Source organism: Scomber scombrus, chromosome 10 (assembly GCF_963691925.1).
Source record: "Scomber scombrus chromosome 10, fScoSco1.1, whole genome shotgun sequence".
In the NCBI taxonomy this organism is placed as follows: Eukaryota; Metazoa; Chordata; class Actinopteri; order Scombriformes; family Scombridae; genus Scomber; species Scomber scombrus.
Window position 1 is genome coordinate 11,331,771 of NC_084979.1, and position 19,904 is coordinate 11,351,674.

The 19,904-nt window shown below is 39.6% G+C and overlaps 1 protein-coding gene across 1 annotated transcript; it reads left to right on the forward strand.

Annotated features, from left to right (window-relative positions):
- Positions 1 to 1,389: 1,389 nt before the first annotated feature.
- Positions 1,390 to 19,531, forward strand: kif5aa (kinesin family member 5A, a). The gene is made up of 28 exons (XM_062426774.1): positions 1,390 to 1,518; positions 5,555 to 5,642; positions 5,733 to 5,806; positions 6,329 to 6,433; positions 6,663 to 6,711; positions 6,804 to 6,859; positions 7,015 to 7,102; positions 11,203 to 11,327; positions 11,561 to 11,665; positions 12,470 to 12,618; positions 13,082 to 13,230; positions 13,418 to 13,596; positions 13,688 to 13,756; positions 13,846 to 14,052; positions 14,784 to 14,930; positions 15,025 to 15,213; positions 15,341 to 15,458; positions 15,592 to 15,653; positions 15,780 to 15,889; positions 16,101 to 16,202; positions 16,388 to 16,448; positions 16,572 to 16,643; positions 17,255 to 17,359; positions 17,866 to 18,082; positions 18,203 to 18,371; positions 18,712 to 18,791; positions 19,086 to 19,125; positions 19,435 to 19,531. The coding sequence occupies exons 1-28, from the start codon at positions 1,390 to 1,392 to the stop codon at positions 19,511 to 19,513; spliced, it is 3,123 nt and encodes a 1,040-aa protein (XP_062282758.1). The 3' UTR covers positions 19,514 to 19,531.
- Positions 19,532 to 19,904: the final 373 nt, after the last annotated feature.

Genomic DNA, 19,904 nt, shown 5'->3' on the forward strand with positions numbered 1-19,904 from the left:
GGGCATAGCACTGGGGGCTGTTAAGACAAAACAATTAATATTATCATGAATCTGTGAAGTATTTGGTAAAAAGTCTCATAGCTGAAAAATATATAAAATAACAATTATGGTAATGTTTGTGTTTGGTGAAACTTACTCTGCCAACAATGAAATCCACGGGCAAACACATATGTGATATTTTCTGAACAGTGTTAAAGCTTTCAGTCATTAGTGCCGAGTTATATGACTAGTCATTGACCTGCAGGAACCCACAAATCCCAGTTGATGATTTTAATCATGGATCCAGTTTGAATCTAGAGTGTCTTAGCAATGTATGATTGTTTTTTACATTTTCAGTACGAATAAATTCCTTAAATTTCAAAATCTGGCACCACATTTGCACCAACACCATAGTAAACCACAATTATTTATATGTATTTTGATGCAGATAAACCAGTAAACTGGTCAGGCTTGTTGTATGTGTCCAGTGACTGTTTTTAGATTGTATTTGTAATGCTCACTGTACACAAGTATGTGAAACATTTTATTTGATGATGAGGTACTTCAGTCTTGACATTGTGCTGCATCATTGCTGCCTCAAGGTGAGGCTCATCTTTAAATCAATAACCTCCACTACCTTCCCATAATGGTTTCATATAGGCCTTCCAAGAAATATAGTCAGGCATCGGAAAAAGTCCAAAGTATGGCAGTGATGATTAGTCACTGCATCAACGGGCCTGAAGCTGCTTCACAGAGTGTAATGAAGTTATCCTCGCTGCTGTTTTGGGATGTGACTGCAGCATGGGGCTCGGCATGTGAGGATGCTGAGCTGATGATGCTGGGGTGGGTACCACTTTAAAGAGGATGCAGACCACGCCCTTCTCAGAGCCGCCGATAGAGGACGCTGTGGCGACCAAAGCAGGCCGATCAGCAGCAGCTTTACCTCACTGCCCTTCCAGCAGCATCTCACCTTCAACCGGCCAGACGCACTCACACCGCCGCACCCGAAAAATAAAGGAAACAACACGCAAGGGAAGACGGGCAGCGTCAAAAACAGCAACAAGAAGAACCGAGCATCATCACAGTCGGTCGTTTTAATAATGTAGGGGATCGTTTTGCGATTTGACATCTATTTTAGCCAACCCGCCTCACTGCGACACGGAAACACCGTCCAGCTGCGCATAAATAAATCGCAGCCTCTCTCAGCTTGTCAAGATAAAGCAGCACAACCTCTCCACAACCCTCACAGTCCTCTGCACGTAGAAGGACGAAGCCTCACCGCACCTTTCCCTTCGTTTATCGTGACGATCAGATCAGGCCCCGACCAGCATCTGATCGCCTCCAGCCTCAGCAGCATCCCTCCTCCCAGCAGAAAGCAGCATCCGTCCTCCTCCTACTCCAATCTGCGCCATGGCCGATATCCCAGCTGAGTGCAACATTAAAGTGTTGTGTCGCTTTCGCCCTCTCAACCAGTCCGAGATTTTACGAGGGGACCTGTTTCTCCCCAAATTCCAAGGAGACGACACTGTTGCCATCGGGGTGAGTAAAAGGGAGGCGCTTTGTTGTGCATGCAGGCCCTTCATCAATAAATCATTAGCTGCTCGACCCATCTGTTTGGGTTGTGGATTGGCCGGAAAACATGATAATCGGTCCAGCACAAGGGAATATCTCACCTTACTCCCTCCCAAATATGTCTTTTCTATAACATGACAAAGCAGAAATACGTGTAATGTTGTAAAAAAAATGCGCCAGCTGGCCTCTTGCATCAGCTGACTGAGGTCTGCACTGTCTATGAATGATACATAGCTTGTTTTATTATAATAGACATCATTATTACAGCCCTTTCAATCATGTTACATTGAAACAGATCACTGACATCTAATATTTGAAATGGGAAGATGCTGTAATTTTCTGCAGGCCCAAAGGTATCAGTCAGTCATGAATAATCATGATTCATAACATACGGCTTTCAAAGGTAAATTCAAGTGAATGCAAAGTATTTTCCTGACTCATGTTGATGGGACCATTCATTCATTCATTCATTCATTCATTCATTCTGGGCGTTTGATTTAATTAACCACTCTCTAATTAACCTGTGCTTAATGCTGACACAAAGGAGAACAGAGACTAATTTCTAGAAAAGCCTTGAAAGAAACTGAGTTGTATTAGAGAAAAGATTTAAATAACACAGCTGCACTGGCATATTTTGTCACATGTTGTTGTTGTTGTTTTTTTGTTTTTTTTTCATATAGTTATCTAGTTTTAGTATTTGAGTTCTAAAAGAGAAAAAGGTTTGATAAAATGTTGTTTTTGCAGCATTGATTTCACTGAGAAAAGTGATATTGAATTAGTAGCATTGATTAATGCCATCATAATAAAAACAATGAGAGCAGCTGTTTATATGAAATATGGCTCCCCAGAATTTTCAGTCATACATGTCGAAAGAAATGACAATAGAGTAATAAGTGTTCACAGAAGAGGAGGAACAGTTAGCTTTATTTCTCCTCTGACGAGACAAAAGCAGAGTGAGGAGGGATGACGATGATGTTGGAGCGATGATGGAAACATCTCGGCCTGACCTTCCTCTCCCCTCTTAAAGTGATGCTGTACAGTAGAGTCAGAAACTGATCTCCCTAATTGCCTACAGAGAGGATCAATAATGATCCAGCAAGCTCACGCATCCCTGACTGACCTGCTTTCTCTCTTCTCTCTGGCTCCATCTGTCTGCCTCTCTGTCTGTCTCAAATATTTCTCAGTTCCCCACCTCATTCTGTTGATCCTATATCTGTCTTTTCTCCTTTGTCCCTGCCTCTTTGACTCTTAACCTTGTCCCTCCCTCGCTCATCCATATGCATTTTGTCCCAGGTCTACATGTCTCTCCCTCTCTGTTAAATCACTCTGTCATGGGGGCGGCCTGCCGATGAGTCAATTTGTCAATGACATTTAATACGACTCATATTCTGGCAGCTCTCCTTATTGTGTTGCATTGTGGCCTCTGTATCGGATGGGACGGTGACATTCAGGAGTTTAATAGTCTGTTTTCTGCAGCGAGGCTTGTCAGGGCTGAGTCACTCATCAGCGTGAAACACAATGGTTGTTTGTATTTTTTTAATATGGAGCTGGTTTATTTTGGGGACACATTAGGAAATAAACAGTACACGTGCCTTTGTAGATTTCAGCCTGCTAGGAAACGTTCCTGTTTTTACTAAATGTAAAAATGAAGACTTTGCAAGAGTGAGAATATATATAGCTTAAAAACAAAAATTTTCTGAAGAATAATTTACATGTATAAATATTAAGTAAGCAAAGATGGAGCCTTTACAAGCTTTGTTACAGAGCTGCACATTCGCTGTATTGATTGCAAATTAGTGTGTTTCTATTATTGCTGACCTACTTAATTGTATTGTGTGCACGAATGGGAATTATTTATATATATATATATATATATATATATATATATATATATATATATATATATATATATATATATATTTATATATATAGAATGCTGAAATTCTTTTAAAGAAATCAGAGAAACACTGAAGTCCTGCCCACTCTCTTAGTGTAGCTATCTGTTCAACATGCTGCTTTAAGTCAATGTATTTTCATGTCAAGCTTTTAAACAGTTTTAATCAGTTTTTTTCGAAACAGCAGAAACACGTACTGGAGTTTTCTGTTCATATTTTAAACAGATGGGTATGTGGGCTACTGGACTGTGGCCCATTTCACCAAATTTGCAACATGAAAGTTAGGTGACTTACAATCCAAGATTATTTCCTCTCGTGTTAATTTAACTAATCCAAAGAAACACTCAATGTGTGAGGACTGTGGGACACAAGTGACAATCATTTGTGAGACGTGGCAATGCTCCCAAAGGGCTTTTATGAAACGAGCCCCGCACAGTCAGATTTCAGCATCTTGTCATTTTAAAGTAATGGGAAATATACTTTATTGATTCTTACAGAGAGTTAGATCAGAGGATTGACTGCCTACTGTTTTATCTGTCCATTAAATAACATAATTTAGCATAAAGACTGGAAGGAGGGGAAACAGCAGTGTTCAGGCAAAAAATTATTGTTGCCTGGCAACCACCAGAGCCTTGAAATAGTCTACATTTACATGTATGTATGAATATAATTCCTGTAAACAACAACGTGATATTTTCACACGCTGTTTTTTGGACAGATTAAGCAAACAAGATACAGTGTGTTAATTAGTTTAAAGAGCTTTAGATGTGCAAGTAGGGATATGTTTGCCCCTGTTTCTGCTCTTAATGCAAAAAAGTCTTGCAGAAGGCTAAATGTCTCCAGGCTGTAGCTTCATATTTAAGATTTGAGCCAGATATTTTATCTTATCTCAGCAAGAAAGTGAATATGTGTATTTTCCCAAATGCTGAACTAAAACCAAATAATCATTTAAATTTAAAAGTCCAGCCCAGCTGTAGATACTCATTTATCCTTGCATATGCACAGAAAATGTTTTAGCCTGAGACAACTGAAAGAAAGCCAGTCACAGATGTTTGGCCCTGAAGAAAATCAGTGGAAAGTAATAACATCTTGCTTGATACGCAGCCATTTGTGATACACTTGTCTTGTCTTCCTATGAATATAGTCTCATGTTAGGTTTAAAGGTAGTAATGGAAAAAGAGCAGTTTTAACCATCTTGGTGGGGTTATCTGAAGTTGTCGGGTCCTGGATGAGATGTGGCTCTGAATCGCTGGCAGAAGGAAACACTGCAGAGCTGGCTTCCTCAAACACTGATATCATCTTCTGTTGTTGATGACTTACAGCGGAGGAGATAAAGCCAACACTGTAAACCATCCACAAAACAACATATATATTGTGTTATGAGGGGGAAAAAAGGACATTAGCTTCTTGAGTTTTTCAAAAAGCATTTATCATCCTGAGAAATAACAGCCTTAAAGGAGAACATTTTTTTCATGTGAATATGTGTGATTACGTATCATTAGAATTGTTGTTCTCACATGATAACAGTGAGATGTTGTGCTGCACAGTAACATCTGTATGTTTTCCAAAGAGAGATGAGATGAGAGATTTTAAAGTTTAAGAACCATACGCCCATTTTATATCAGTGTATCTTATTCTTTCATTGTCTGGCATGGGACAAAGAAAGATGAAGGTCCGCATACTGTAGCTCCCTCAGATGCAGTTTATTAATACATCCAACAGTGACATTTCAAGCTACATATATAGACGTTTTGATGGTCAGGCACGGGCAGCAGAGGATGAGTCAGTTAGATTGCCTCACAGGGATGACATCATTTCCCAAAGTGTATATTGATGACTAGCTGCTGGAAAAGAGATTTAAGTCTTGTGGATGTTTTACTGTACAGTGTCAAAGATGATTTATTATCATTATTGTGTCCATCGTTGCATCCTGTCATGTAATAGCAAAAACACTTTCTGTAGGAGAAATATAACATCAAAGAACACTGCACCTTTTTTAAGTTATTTGACTGCCCTGATATTGAAGTGAAAACAATTTGAAGAATAACAGACCATTTTATTTCTTCTATCTTTTGTTAACTGTTTGCTGTCTCTCGTCTTCTGCACAGGGGAGGTCCTATGCGTTTGATCGAGTATTTCCGACCAACACCACCCAGGAGCAGGTGTACAACACCTGTGCCAAGCAGATTGTCAAAGGTATGAATGAACAGCTGCATCAAAATACTTCAGATTATTGAAATGCACATGCTGTATGTGGTCTCACTCCTTGTTTTGTCCTTCTCATAGATGTGCTGGGTGGATACAATGGCACTATCTTTGCATATGGACAAACCTCCTCCGGGAAGACTCACACCATGGAGGTACAGCTTTCAGAGCAATTAAAGAAAACCAGCTGTACAATAAAAAATGATTACGTTTGCTATAAAAATATCTGCATCTTTTGTTTCGTATTTATTTTGTGTCTCTTGACTATTAAACATTTTGATGTATTTCTGGCATTCTTGTCTATAATTTTTGTAGAAATAACACATTTGCATTTAGCCGTTACATAGCTTAATTAGTCTGATCTTTGCTTTGACTGCTAGAAACTTTTTTTTGGACATAGTTAACTTTTCTTTTTATAAATTATTGTTATTATTATCATTAACTACATGGAGTTTGTTTTTTATGATGATTTAAGTTTTGGTATTTTTTTGTTTTGTTGTTTTCTAATATTTGAAAAAATGTGCTTCTTATTCCCACAAGCCCGAATACCTCAATAGTTGTACATGTTAAGTAAATTTAAGAGGAATTAGTGAATTCAGTATTAATTAACCTTTGACCCTAGAAAAATACACAGTCTTATACCTGAACATATGACCATCTGTCACTTCCTATTTCAGGGCAAGCTGCACGACCCTCACCAGATGGGTATCATTCCTCGCATCGCTGAGGACATTTTCAACCACATCTTTGCCATGGACGAGAACCTGGAATTCCACATCAAGGTGTCTGCTGTGTTTGTGACTCGTCATTGTTTTTTATGTAACAATGTATTGCTTTATTCAACATTTAGTTTCCTGTTATCTTTACCACTTTTCCTGTCCTTTTGTCTGCAAACATGTAGTTCTGCTTCAGACCAGTAAAATAGTAATTTAAATTGTTTGTTGTTTTACATTAAAAATTAGTTTTTTATGTTACGATTTAAATCTCAACTTCTTTCTTTCCTCTTCACAGGTTTCATACTTTGAAATCTACATGGACAAAATCCGTGACCTTCTGGATGGTCAGTGATGCCTGCAAACTATAGTAATAATAGTGTAACTACTGCATATTTTTTAGTGCTTCATTCTAAAATACTTCTTTCTATATTTTTAGTGACGAAGACCAACCTGTCTGTCCATGAGGATAAGAACAGGGTCCCATATGTGAAGGTTTGTGAAAATCGTGCTTTGTATGTAAAAATTTGTCTCTGGGTGTCAGAGCCATGATGTTAAATCTGTCTCCTCTCCTCTCCTCTCCTCTCCTCTCCTCTCCTCTCCTCTCTTCTCCTCTCCTCTCCTCTCCTCTCCTCTCCTCCTTCTCTCAGGGATGCACCGAGCGTTTCGTCTCCAGCCCCGATGAGGTTATGGATGTGATTGATGAGGGCAAATCTAACCGCCATGTTGCTGTGACCAGTGAGTCTATCGAATAGTGAAATATTTTTAGCTCTCCATCTCAACAGTAAAGTAAGCTCTCTTGTCTCTGTACTGTCCTGTCAGAGTAAGAGATCCAGCTCTGGTTTCTCTTTTATTTGAGCACTCGTGACTCATTACTGACGCGTGAAGTGACAGCTGAGTACATGCAGCCTGTTATTATGTCTTGTTATGTAGTCTTCGTGTTAAAGCCCACTATAATTTTCATGCTTCATTCATTCTCGTGAAAAGAATAAGATCCTGTCACATGGACTTTACTGTGATGTACCTGGCAGCATTCGACAGTTATTGTGGATTTGGAGAAAGCAGAACATTGTCTCTGCCTGGGGCCATTATTTCAATAGTCACTGCTGGTAGCAAACAGAAACAGGAAACAGCTTTTGCTCTTTTAATCTGCTTTCAGGGAGTGGATTTTTTGGTACACTGGAAACAGTATGTTTATCTTTAGTAGATGTTACAAAACTAGAAATTTAATCCCTCTGATCTGTATTTCCTGCACCTTGTTTTGTCCTCTATGCTGCTGACTCACTCCTCTGTGTTCCAGTAATAATATCTGAGTAATGGCTGCGATACTGCAGGTTTACAGGTCAGAGTGATGCTTTGGCTCCGTTCTACAATATTTCATTACAGTGTAAGAAAGCAGCCAAAAATAACATGTGACCTAATTACCAGTAAACTCAAAGAATATACTTTATAAAAGCATTAAAAATGGTGCATTACTGTAAGCTGTTGTCTTATATTGGCTACTTCAGTGGGATAGAAATAAGTTTCTCATCTTTTATCATTAACGTTTCAGTTGCTACTGTTGAGACAGATTTTGTATTGCAGTGGAGGTATTTCAAAAGGAAAAAATGAAAGAAACTCCTCTGAGAACCATTCGGCAACAAGCCAGCATCGTCTATTAATTTGTTTTTTCTGTGTTGGAGTCTTGTGCTGACTCACGGTGCTGAGGTCGACTGCAGACTGAAGTAAAATGAGCGAGATCAGATGAGCTTTGGGATTCAGTGTTCAGCAAAAACACAGGCTGTTTCACTGTTATAAATCTCTTCCTGTGCAGTCCTGTATTCCACAGTTAATGCATTTTGTGCCTCGGTGCTCAGTGTGTTGGCTCATCCTCACATTAGACTGTGACATTTTCAAGAAATCAGTCATTTCAGTTTGCCCTTTTCTACTTTTGTTGTCAGCCATTGCCATTGGTCAACATCTTCGCTGCAGGACTAGAAATGAGTGCTTACTCATCCATGAAGATCAGTGTGACTGATAGTGCCAAGTGCCAAGTAAATTTGATGGCCTACAATATGTTACAGTGATATTTGGCTGCAACTAACAGTTATTTTCATTATGATTAATCTATCGATAATTTCCCTATATTAATCAATTATTCTTCTAGTCTATAAAATGTTCAACCAACTGTCCAGAACACAATAATACTCAGTTTACTATCACATAAAACAAAGATGAGACAAATGAGAAGCTGAAATGAAGGAATATTTGGTGTATTTTCTTGAAAAATGACTGAAACAATTAATTGATTATCAAAATGGTTTCATTCAAATTGTTGCAGCCCTACAGTGATATCAACTGTAATTAATTAAGCATTTAAATTATTATTACCTTTAAAAGTGCTTTTTAAATGAAATGTACTATTATTATTATTACATGAAATAAAAAGCTCTGTTCATGCAAATGGATAACTAATAGATAATTGCAGTGACATGAGCAAAAAAGGGGTGATTCCCCTCCAAAAAAATGGCATAGCAACCATAAACTTGCGTAGGATTAATGAATCCCCACAAACACATAAATCAACACCTGTAAAGTAATCAAATACTATTTTTTGAAAGATTTACAGCCATTTATCTGCTCAGTTCAGTCATCATATATCAGTTGGAATTTTTATAAATTATGTTTGTACCTTAACATTCTAAATGTAAACATCAACGCAGGTCCTTAATCACCTTAAACTGAATCACTGCAGTCTAGCTTTCTGACAGTGATAAGCTAATGCTCTCAGCAGGCTGGTAATGAGCCAGCGAGATGAATCACAGGTCAAAATGAGGTTTGCATTTAAAATAAAGTAAATTAAAAGCACTACCTGTTGTTCAAATGACAAAAATAGCAGCCCCACCATCACTATTAAAATCACTATCACACATATTGATTAACATTATATGATTAAGAGATCTGTCAGATTAAAGACGAACAACCAAATCTAAGTTACAAGTTATATTCCAATGCTGTCCCCTCAAAAGCTTTTTGTGTCTTATGTAAGATAGATAAAATTGAAATGTTTATATCTAATAATAACGGATATTTTTGTCAAGCACAGTTTGAATGAAATATTTTTCTGTGACAGACGCAGTCAGGCACTGAGTCAGCCCCACAGTTTTTATTGGCAATTTGTCTGTAAAGATAAAAGCTGCGATTTGTCATCTGGTACAGACCGCTATAAAAAAACAAAAACATGAGTGTTATGAATCATCCGTCCACTGAGCTGATTTCTGAGCAGCCTCATCCCAGATAGGCTAGTAAAATACTGTCTGACCCAGCTTATTCTCTCCATTTTAAACTGCAGCTTTTGCTCGCTGGCAGAGGAGTCCCCTGGTGCATGCTAAATCGCTATAGTAGTCATTTCTGCCTGTGTGTGATACGACTTTTAGTAAACAGTGTCATCATAATGAAGCTGTGCAACAACCACGCATAGATAGTATGAACTAGAGAATTGTGTGGGCATTGCATTTTATGGATTTTATGTGCTTGTGGGGGAGATAGAAGATATGTTGACACAAATGTCTCCATGGGGACAAATTAAATAGATCCTATCTCTGTTTATAAAATGAATTTAGAAATAACCCATTATAAGAGAAAGTCTGGTTAGTAAAGCTTTTAAATGGTAATAATGTATGCAACCGTCTACAACACCCCAATCTTAAAAACAACAGAATCTAAGCAGCAGTGGATCAGATCTACTGAAATCTGTGTTCCCAAGGCAGCGCGGTCTTCTCCGTTTCCTGGTTCTGGTTGATGCCTGCTGACTCACTGTGCTGCAGAACGGTGTGCTGATAGCAGAATAATGGGGCGACACTCTGCAGACGCTGAGCTGATGCCCTCAGATATCATCTGCATGGAAACCTGAACTTTCTGTTTGTTAGGAGGTCTGACGGAGAGAGGCATTTTTAAAGGAGTGCTGTTCGTTATCTGCGTGACATCACACTGCTGCAGTTCTGGTTGACAAAAAAGACACCTAAGATTTCAAACCCATACATTTCTTAGTTTCAGTGCATTAAGGAGACATTATCAGATGGTCAACAACAGTCATGTATGATTATAGATAGTAAGTTATAGTTTATTTTTTCATTCTGGTTTCTATAATAAAGATAATGATCTAGATGATGATAAGAAATGTAGATTAAAGAGTTTAGTCTGTATTTTTTCGCGCTTATAGTTGTCCGTTAAAGGTTTTGTGTGTATTATTTCTCCTTTTTGAATTCATCAACCCTGTGAAAAAAATTTTTCTCAGCGGTGTTGTTTTTAAATTAGTTTTAAATGAAACTTCCAGTCAATCTTTGCTTATTCTTCTTATAAATCTAAAGTAACAATCTTGAAGATTTCTATTTCCCTCTCTTTGGCGCTACCTATGGTAATAAGCAGTAATTGCAGGTGTGTTTTTGGACCTCACTTCCTAGAGATTCAAACAGTGTTGCCTGTGTGACGTCAGTCAGTTGGTCGCTAGCAGAGACCAGACAGAATAGTACGCCGCTTCACACATGAGTTTAGGAGTGAGTCTGTTGTGTTAGTACCGTCTATCCTCTCAGGCAGATGATGGAAAACGAGTCACTAACTGTGTGCCGCTTGTGATTTTTCTCAACCAGTTTGTAATACTGCAAATGTAAGAGCTTTCATCAGTGGGCCATAGGCTCAATCACCGGTGTGTTACCTCATTTGGCAATAGATAGTGACTTAACAGACATTTATTTAAATTAAAATCTTCACTGAAATTATAACTTTAAGAATTGTAAGTAGGGTAACCTCTTTGCCTTTTGCCTGCCTCTGACTGCTGTGTTGCTTCTGTCTTTGTGCAGACATGAACGAGCACAGCTCTCGCAGCCACAGCATCTTCCTGATCAACATCAAGCAGGAGCATGTGGAGACTGAGCAGAAGTTGTGTGGAAAACTCTACCTGGTGGATCTGGCTGGCAGTGAAAAGGTAGGAGATCTGCTGAAAGATTGTAAATGATGGCTCCCAACCGGAGATTCAGGTTGCTCACATGCTCACATTTTTAATGTGTTTTTTTTACGTTGTGTTTGATCACTATTTGCAGTAAAATTTGAATGTAGAGAATATTTTTCCATTTAACTTCATCCATGTTTCTGTGGTTGTCTTCATTTATTCTTCTCTCATATTTGACTTGACTGGCTCTGTCTGTGTCTTTATTCCAGGTCAGTAAGACTGGAGCTGCAGGAGCCGTCCTGGATGAGGCTAAAAACATCAACAAGTCTCTTTCTGCTCTGGGAAACGTCATCTCTGCCTTGGCTGAGGGCACGGTGAGCCAGATTCACTTATCTTCTTTCCATTCACACTGACACCCAGTAACAACTGCCACTGTGTGCCTCCAAAATAACAGAAATATATTTTAAATATGAACAAATTCTGAAGTTGTGTGAAGTGTCTTTCTAGTTACACCTTTACTAATACAGAAGTGTGAGTAGGCTATATGAGTGTTTGAATATTTTTGAGGCATCTAAGTAGACTATATTTTTCTTCACATCTAGGATAAGTGAAACATATTTACCTTTTCAACACCTGAAGCTTGATTTTATTTTACAATTTGGGGATTTTAAATGAATTAAAACAACACTTAAGTGCAGTAGCTGTCTGTCCCTCCTGTTGACTTGTTAATGAAATGCATCCTTCCTGTACCTGCACCTTTCTTTCCTTTCTGCCAACTCACCAGTTTTGGCCATCAAATGCCAAAAACTATCCCTGCCAATTATAAGATTAATTTGATGCAGTACAATCAATCTGCCACTTTTTGACAGTAGCTTTGGGATTTGTAAGGAATAGGAAAGTGTAAATGTTTGCTGTATCATACAGTCTGTTGATGAATCACTGCAGGAGTACAACATCTGGAGACAAATGAAGGATACATCTGTTTCGGTTGCTTGATCATTTTTATCGCCCATCTCTGCCTTCCTTTCCTTACTTCTCCCTCTTTCTCTAATTACCCTGCTTTATTTTCTTTGTCTCTTCTTTCTGTTTTGTTTTGTTTTTTTTAATCCCTGCTTCTTTTCTGACCTCCCTTTTCACCCTCTCTTCCATCTTCCACTCTCTCCCACTCTCTCCTGTAGAAAACTCACGTGCCGTATCGTGACAGTAAGATGACCCGCATCCTGCAGGACTCCCTTGGTGGTAACTGTCGTACCACCATGTTCATCTGCTGCTCTCCCTCCAGCTACAACGATGCCGAGACCAAGTCGACCCTGATGTTTGGACAACGGTACATACATCTGTGGTTACAGTCAATGCATCTTAGATAGGGAATTTTATTGTTTGCAGCTTTTTCATGTGCTGCTGATTATATTTACTCCTCAAAAGCAGGGCAAGGATCTATTTTGGGTGTGACCTATTAAAATCCAAACAAGGCAGATGCAGATGCTAGTTGATACTGCTCACTTGACTACATGGCATGTATTACATATTTATTTTGAGGAAAATAATGGTCTTTCATCAGGGAAGAATAAATGTCTTTTTGAGTCAGAAGGCTCAAAAAAGTCTCAGCAAGAGATTAACATTTTAAAAATTCTGTCATTATAATTGTGACACAATCTTATTTCTTTAGTGGCTCTTTGTAAAACTTAATTGTCAGTTGACCATGTAACTATATCAGCAACATTAAGGTTAATTTTGAGCTGATTCACCTTATTCCTCTGTGTCCTTGTCTTTGTCTTCCCCCATTACAGTGCCAAGACTATCAGGAACAGCGCCTCCATCAACCTGGAGCTGACTGCGGAGCAGTGGAAGAAGAAGTACGAGAAGGAAAAGGAGAAGAACAAGACTCTGAAGGACACCGTCCAGAAGCTGGAGGCTGAGCTCAACCGCTGGAGAAACGGTGAGACGCATTAAACCTTTTCTGCTTTGTGCTTATTGTAACTGGGATGAAATTGAATCCCAGGAAAACCCTTGTTTCAGCTGTACAGCTGCTAAAACAAACTTCTGTGCTGAGATTGTAAACAAAACTGCATTATTTTCATGTCTTTGTTTCTATATCCTTATTGTCCCGTCATCACTCCCCTCAGGTGAGAACGTGCCTGAGACTGAGCGGACTGAGGCGGAGATTGTGACCCGTTTCGAGACTGTGGAGGAACGCCCCATTTTGGACAACGACACCTCCTCCATTGTGGTCCGTATATCGGAGGAGGAGCGTCAGAAGTATGAGGAGGAGATCCGTAAGCTGTACAAGCAGCTTGATGACAAGGTAAACTAATTAGAGCCACTTCTTGCCTGTACATTAGTGAGTGAGTGTAGATGAATATAGAGGTTGGTATTTATAATGATTTTTGATGCAGGATGATGAGATCAACCTGCAGTGCCAGTTGGTGGAGAAACTGAAGCAGCAAATGCTGGATCAGGATGAGGTGGGTACACACAGACTCACACTTGATGCGATAATTTCAAACTGAAGATCTCCTAACCTCTCACACACACCATGTTTACCTCCCTCCAGCTCCTGGCCTCGTCCCGTGGCGATGGAGACAAGGTCCAGGCCGAACTCGGCAGGCTGCAGGTGGAGAGCGACTGCGCCAAGGCTGAGGTGAAGGAGGTGCTGCAGGCACTGGAAGAGCTGGCCATCAACTATGACCAGAAGAGCCAGGAGGTGGAGGAGAAAGGCCTGCAGAACCAGCTTCTGGCTGACCAGCTGTCCCAGAAAATGGTAAGTTTAAGAGGAGTGGTGTGAACAGTGGACTGAGAGACAGAATAGAGTGAAAATCAGAGACAGGAGGTGGAACAGATGGATCCACTTACGCACTGGCTGCACTATGGAGACCAGCACCTGCTGTGGTGGTGCAGTGAACAAGGGTTAGGAGGAGTGGAAAATATATTTAAATATATAAATGAAGAGCCTTTTAAAAGTAGGGTTTTCTTTATTATCTCTTTTTTTCCCTTCTTTTAAAAAAATAAATCTGTTGTAGATCTTAACTGCGTTTAAATATTGGGACCTGAAATATACAATATATTTGTGACTTGTAATCAGGTATAAAAAGGTATAATATGAGTACATTTTAATGATTGGTGAGGTATGAGCTTTATTTCATCGAAATCTTGCAAACTTCATTCATGTCAATATCCCTGGAGATGATGTGTAAAAGTGAGGATGTCTAGAGGAGTTATGACCTTCATCACCCAGTTAGTGTATTGTTTCTCACTGTGTGTATTATAACACAGATCTGGATCTTATCATGTATTCTTTCTAATATTAACTTCACTCTTGTGAGTTCTAAATATCAGTTGATCTCCTGGTTTCTGGAACTAGATGCACATTAAATATTTCTAAGCATTTTGTTGTGGGAGTACAATATGTGGTCTGTGAGTGCTTTCTAGTGGGAAAAGGTAATTATTCTAATCCTTAATGCTTTTCTCTCCCTCTCATTTTCTCTGTGACAGGCCAGTCTGATGGAGCTGGAGGCAGAGCTGTCTCGTATGCAGGAAGTGAGTGGTCAGCAGAGGAAGCGTATTGCTGACGTCCTCAACGGGCTGATGAGGGATCTCAGTGAGTTCAGCACCATTGTGGGCAACGGAGAGATCAAGCTGGTGAGTTGGATCGTAAAGGTGAACACATTTCCTGTCCTGATTGACCGATGGAAATATATATGAAGATAATCCTAATCTTTCGTCCGATCCTCAGCCGGTGGAAATCAGTGGTGCGATTGAGGAGGAGTTCACGGTGGCTCGCCTCTACATCAGTAAGATCAAATCGGAGGTGAAAAGCATGGTGAAGCGCTGCCGCCAGCTGGAGAACATGCAGCTGGAGTGCCACCGCAAGATGGAAGAGACTGGCAGGGAGCTGTCCTCCTGCCAGCTCCTCATCTCTCAGGTGAGGGCAGAGGGAGAAGGACTGAAAGAGAGGAGCCTTCTGATATAATGTGAAAGTAACTACAGTTTGTAATTGTATTAATGGCATTTTAAAAACTTCATGCCGGTGGGGGTTTCTATTTGTACAGCATGAGGCAAAGATCCGCTCTCTCACCGAGTACATGCAGAGCGTGGAGCAGAAGAAGAGGCTGCTGGAGGAAAGCCACGACTCCCTGAGCGAAGAGCTGGCCAAGCTGCAAGACCAGGGTAACATGCACAGACATGCTAAATAACATACATATGTGCACGCTAACACTCGCCATATTTGTTATGTTTCGGGAATTTTGCTTCAAACTCCTGTTAGGCTCTTACTCTGATGTGTCTCTTCTTCTCCTACCAGATAACTCCCTACTTGAGGAGAAGGAAGGCGAGAAGGGTGAGACTGAGGAGGGAAATATCAAGGTAAGGAAGTTTATAAGGCCTTTATGAAATCTTGAATTCAACGATTGCCTCCCCAGTGTAGCATTACTGTACCTGTACCTGCATAAATCAGCGCCTTTAAGTTGTACATTTTTTTTTCATTTCTAGAAGATTCCTCGTCAGCAGGGAGACTCTCACCGTGGCCTCCATCACCAGCAACTGGCCCGCCTGCGGGATGAGATCAATGAGAAGCAGAGGATCATTGACGAACTCACTGAGTAATTAGTTTTTTCTATTAACACAAAGATAATATAGCTCTTATATTTCACAGTATTAACCATTATGTTATTTTTGACAATAGATTAAGAGTTAGTAAACATCTGTGTATGTGGTATAAATTTACAGATGAAAAAAGCAGGTTTGCTGTACAAATTTTAACCCAAATTTTTCCTTTTCTCCTGAATGTGTGTTATTATTTCACACCTCCAGTCGCAACTCCAAGCTGGAGCTGGAGCTGGCTCAGGTTCGTGCTGACTTTGAACGCCTGAAGAGTCAGGACAACACCAAGAGCGAGCGCCTGGAGGAGCTCTCGTAAGTGTTGGGCATATTCAATTATATACAGAGCACTATGTGATATAGTCCAGTCTCCCTTCTCATAAATTCCAGCAGAGGGCACTCATATCTTACCAGCCAACAACACATATAAATATCACCATTTGCTTTATTACACAGAAATATTGTTCTATTTATAATGACGTTTTTGTTGTTTCTGTCAGATTCCTCCACGAGCGCCATGAGCAGACAAAACAGGACTTGAAGGGTCTGGAGGAGACTGTCGTGAGTAAAATATACACTACTATCCATCTACCTCTGCACTCCTTTCTCTCATGTAACCTCTGTCTCATATCACAGTATCCAGTGTTGTCTTCCTAACCTCGTCTCCATCTGTCTGTCCTCCAGGCCCGCGAACTCCAGACCCTCCACAACCTGCGCAAGCTGTTCGTTCAAGACCTCACGTCGCGGGTTAAAAAAGTAAGCAGGTGGAAAATGATGAAATGGGAATGCAATGCAGACCAAAGGTTGTACTGAGGTGCTGATTGATCTTGAAGAAAGCCCACATTTTTATTCCTACTCTCAAGAGAAGGCAATTACTCATGAAGTCACCATGAACAGACTCTATTAATGCATCAGTGACTTAAATTACCCCTGATCAACTTCAGTAGGAATAGCAACAACATCCTCCACCCTTCTAATCCCCTTGATATAACATTTCATGCATATGACACAAGAAACGTATTTGTGTAGATAACTGGATTAGAGAAAACACACTTTTTAATCCCTTTTGCAGAAAATGTGTGTGTGTGTGTGTGTGTGTGTGTGTGTGTGTGTGTGTGTGTGTGTGTGTGTGTGTGTGTGTGTGTGTGTGTGTGTGTGTGTGTGCGGGGGGCATGTAGATGGTCAAGATCAAAGAATTATGTCTTGAATTTTGTTTGAATTTTGTTCCACAATTACTCAAAAGTGATTTTGAAAATGTAATCACCAATTAATCAGTGAGTCACTGGTATTTCTGAACACTTCTGTCAGGTATTATAAACAGAAGAAATCCTTTTAACTCGTTATTTTCTTTCTCGTCTTCTCTGCAGAGTTCCGAAATGGAACCTGATGATAGCGGGGGGTCTTGCACCCAGAAGCAGAAGATTTCCTTTCTTGAGAATAACCTGGACCAACTTACAAAGGTTCACAAACAGGTGAAGCACACACGACAGGTGACAGTGCTGAGATACAGCAATGTTATGAGGATAATTTGACTTCTACTTGCACTAACTAAACACTAAATAAACACCAGTGTCTTCCAGCTCAGTGAGTGCATAACAGAATAAAGATCTGTTGTCATATTTCACTTCATGCAAAGTAACTACAGTATGTCCAAAAGCCATAAATCATTTGTGATTCAAGGAAAATGTGACGAGTGCAGGTGAAGAGCAAGCCAGAAGTGACTTACTAACTAAATAACAGTTGGCAATATAAGTCCAATTTCATGTTTTTCATCTTTGAGTGTTTTTAAACACTAATCAACTTAGCTACTTCACCTGTAAGTGTTATATTCAGCTATATATTTTTATCTCCTCACTTGTCTTCCCCTCCCTTCCTCAGATTGACTTTTTTTCATTTATATTTCAGTTTTCCCTCCATTTCATCTCTCATGTCCGTTCTCTCCCTCCCTCTCTCTTTCTGTCTCTCTCTTTCCCTCCAGCTGGTTCGTGACAATGCAGATCTGCGCTGTGAGCTTCCAAAGCTGGAGAAACGTCTTCGGTCTACTGCTGAGAGAGTTAAGGCCCTGGAGACTGCACTGAGGGATGCCAAGGAGGGTGCCATGATGGACCGCCGCCGCTACCAGCAGGAAGTCGACCGCATCAAGGATGCCATGAGGGCAAAGAACGCATCGAGGCGTCCACATGCAGCACAGATTGGTACTCCCCTAATAACTAGCTAACAAATTTGCAGTTTTTTTTTCTCATTGCATCATTCTGATCTTCAGTTACAGTGTCTGGTTTCATAACAGTTGTACTTCTATTTTATGATCCTTACAGCCAAGCCAGTGAGACCGAAGCAACCGCCCGTCTGCTCTCCCACCAACCCATTCTACTCCTATATCCGTGCTACTGAACACGCCAACACATACAGCAACGCCCTCTTCCAGAGCAACGGGACACAGCCGAGCTCCGTCAACTGCAACCCCAACTCTGTCCAGAGCAACACGTGAGTTTTAGTCCTTTCTCACATCTTTTTTTTCTCCGTTAAACATTACATGGTTTAACACAGGTCTGGCTGTAATAATAACTGGTATACAAAAAACTGAGCAGGTCGACACTGACAAATCTAATACTGTGGTGTTCAGGGGGTTAGAGGACAAATCTGACATCACTACAAAAGATCCATTAAAAAGATAATAGACATGTCACATAGATATGACATTGAGTAGCAGTATGCAGCGGGTATTGCCATTTTTTAAATGACAGAATCTGACATCTGTCTATCACCTACCATGTCACATACTGTGTTGGTGTTTGACTGTTTTTCTCTGCAATGTTTTACACAGAGTTTCCACAGCACTGGGCTACAGAGCAGGCAAATATAATGGAGACATACTAGAGTCTTTCCCACTCAACATTGACAACGGTAAGCACAAGAACACACAGACATACCTGTATTCAGATTAGTATTCATATAATTATATGCTCATATTTCAACATCAAATTTGTGTTTATAATGGGATTCTTAAATGTATGAGATATATACATATATATTGTTAGGAGCTCAGTATTCCTTGTTTTTTTCTTTATCAATATATGTATTGTTTATTATATTTTAGTATTCAACAACTAATAGTAATTATTAGTGTAATTAAAGCAGTAATAGTATTGATAGTGTTTATTAATCAGTGAAATGAAACCACTGTTTTGTTTCCCACAGGTAACAGCATCAGTGAAACGAGAGACATCAATGACAACAGGTGAGGATGTCAGTTAAAGTTAGTTAGATGTAAAGAGAAAGTCTGAGCTGCTTTTTGTATATTAATCATTAAACAAGGTGATTTATTTGTAGGAATAAGAGCTTTGTTGGAGCCTTTTAATTGAGATTAAATGAAGATTCAATGTTTGAGATATGCACCAGATACATTGTTCATTTCTTTAATTTAGCTCTTGTTACATGAGACAAATTCACTCCTGATGTGTCCAGTAGAAGAGAGGTGCCATGAATAATGATTTTGTACAGTACTGTCACATACTGAGTGGTGTGTTTTTTAAATCTGCATTAACAGAAGTGATGTTCACTGTGGCAGTGAGGTGGATGATTCAAACAGGCACTACATCATTCAGCAGGAGACCGCTGCAAGTTAATACCATGGTAACTAACAACACACTTTGTCCCACGCCCACGTTTTAGCTCATTGTTTCATAGCTTTAGTTTTGAAACAACATAACTCAGTGCATTTTTTTGAGCATTTTCAGATGTTCACCACCAGTTAAGGTTTTGGGAAGCTACTTTAAAATATCTGCAAATTGATTTTCCAAACAAACTGATGTGGCTGCTTGAAAAGTACAAAATCTGTCTAAAAACTGGTGTTGTGCTTTGAATAGAACAAAGTGAACTTGATCTAACCTGTCAGGAGAAATCACAGTTATGTTCCTTTGATCACAATAATTTTTATATTCATTAATCACACATTCAGTTGAACTTTAAGCAAATTTCTGTTGTTCCTTTCCTTTTCTCTTTCCAGAAGATGACCAA

Bases quoted from the DNA above. Each gene is read 5' to 3' on its own strand.
- kif5aa (XM_062426774.1), top strand. From the start codon at position 1,390: ATGGCCGATATCCCAGCTGAGTGCAACATTAAAGTGTTGTGTCGCTTT. The intron at 13,231-13,417 runs GTGAGACGCATT...CACTCCCCTCAG, and splicing joins GCTCAACCGCTGGAGAAACG to GTGAGAACGTGCCTGAGACT. The intron at 18,083-18,202 runs GTACTCCCCTAA...TGATCCTTACAG, and splicing joins TCCACATGCAGCACAGATTG to CCAAGCCAGTGAGACCGAAG.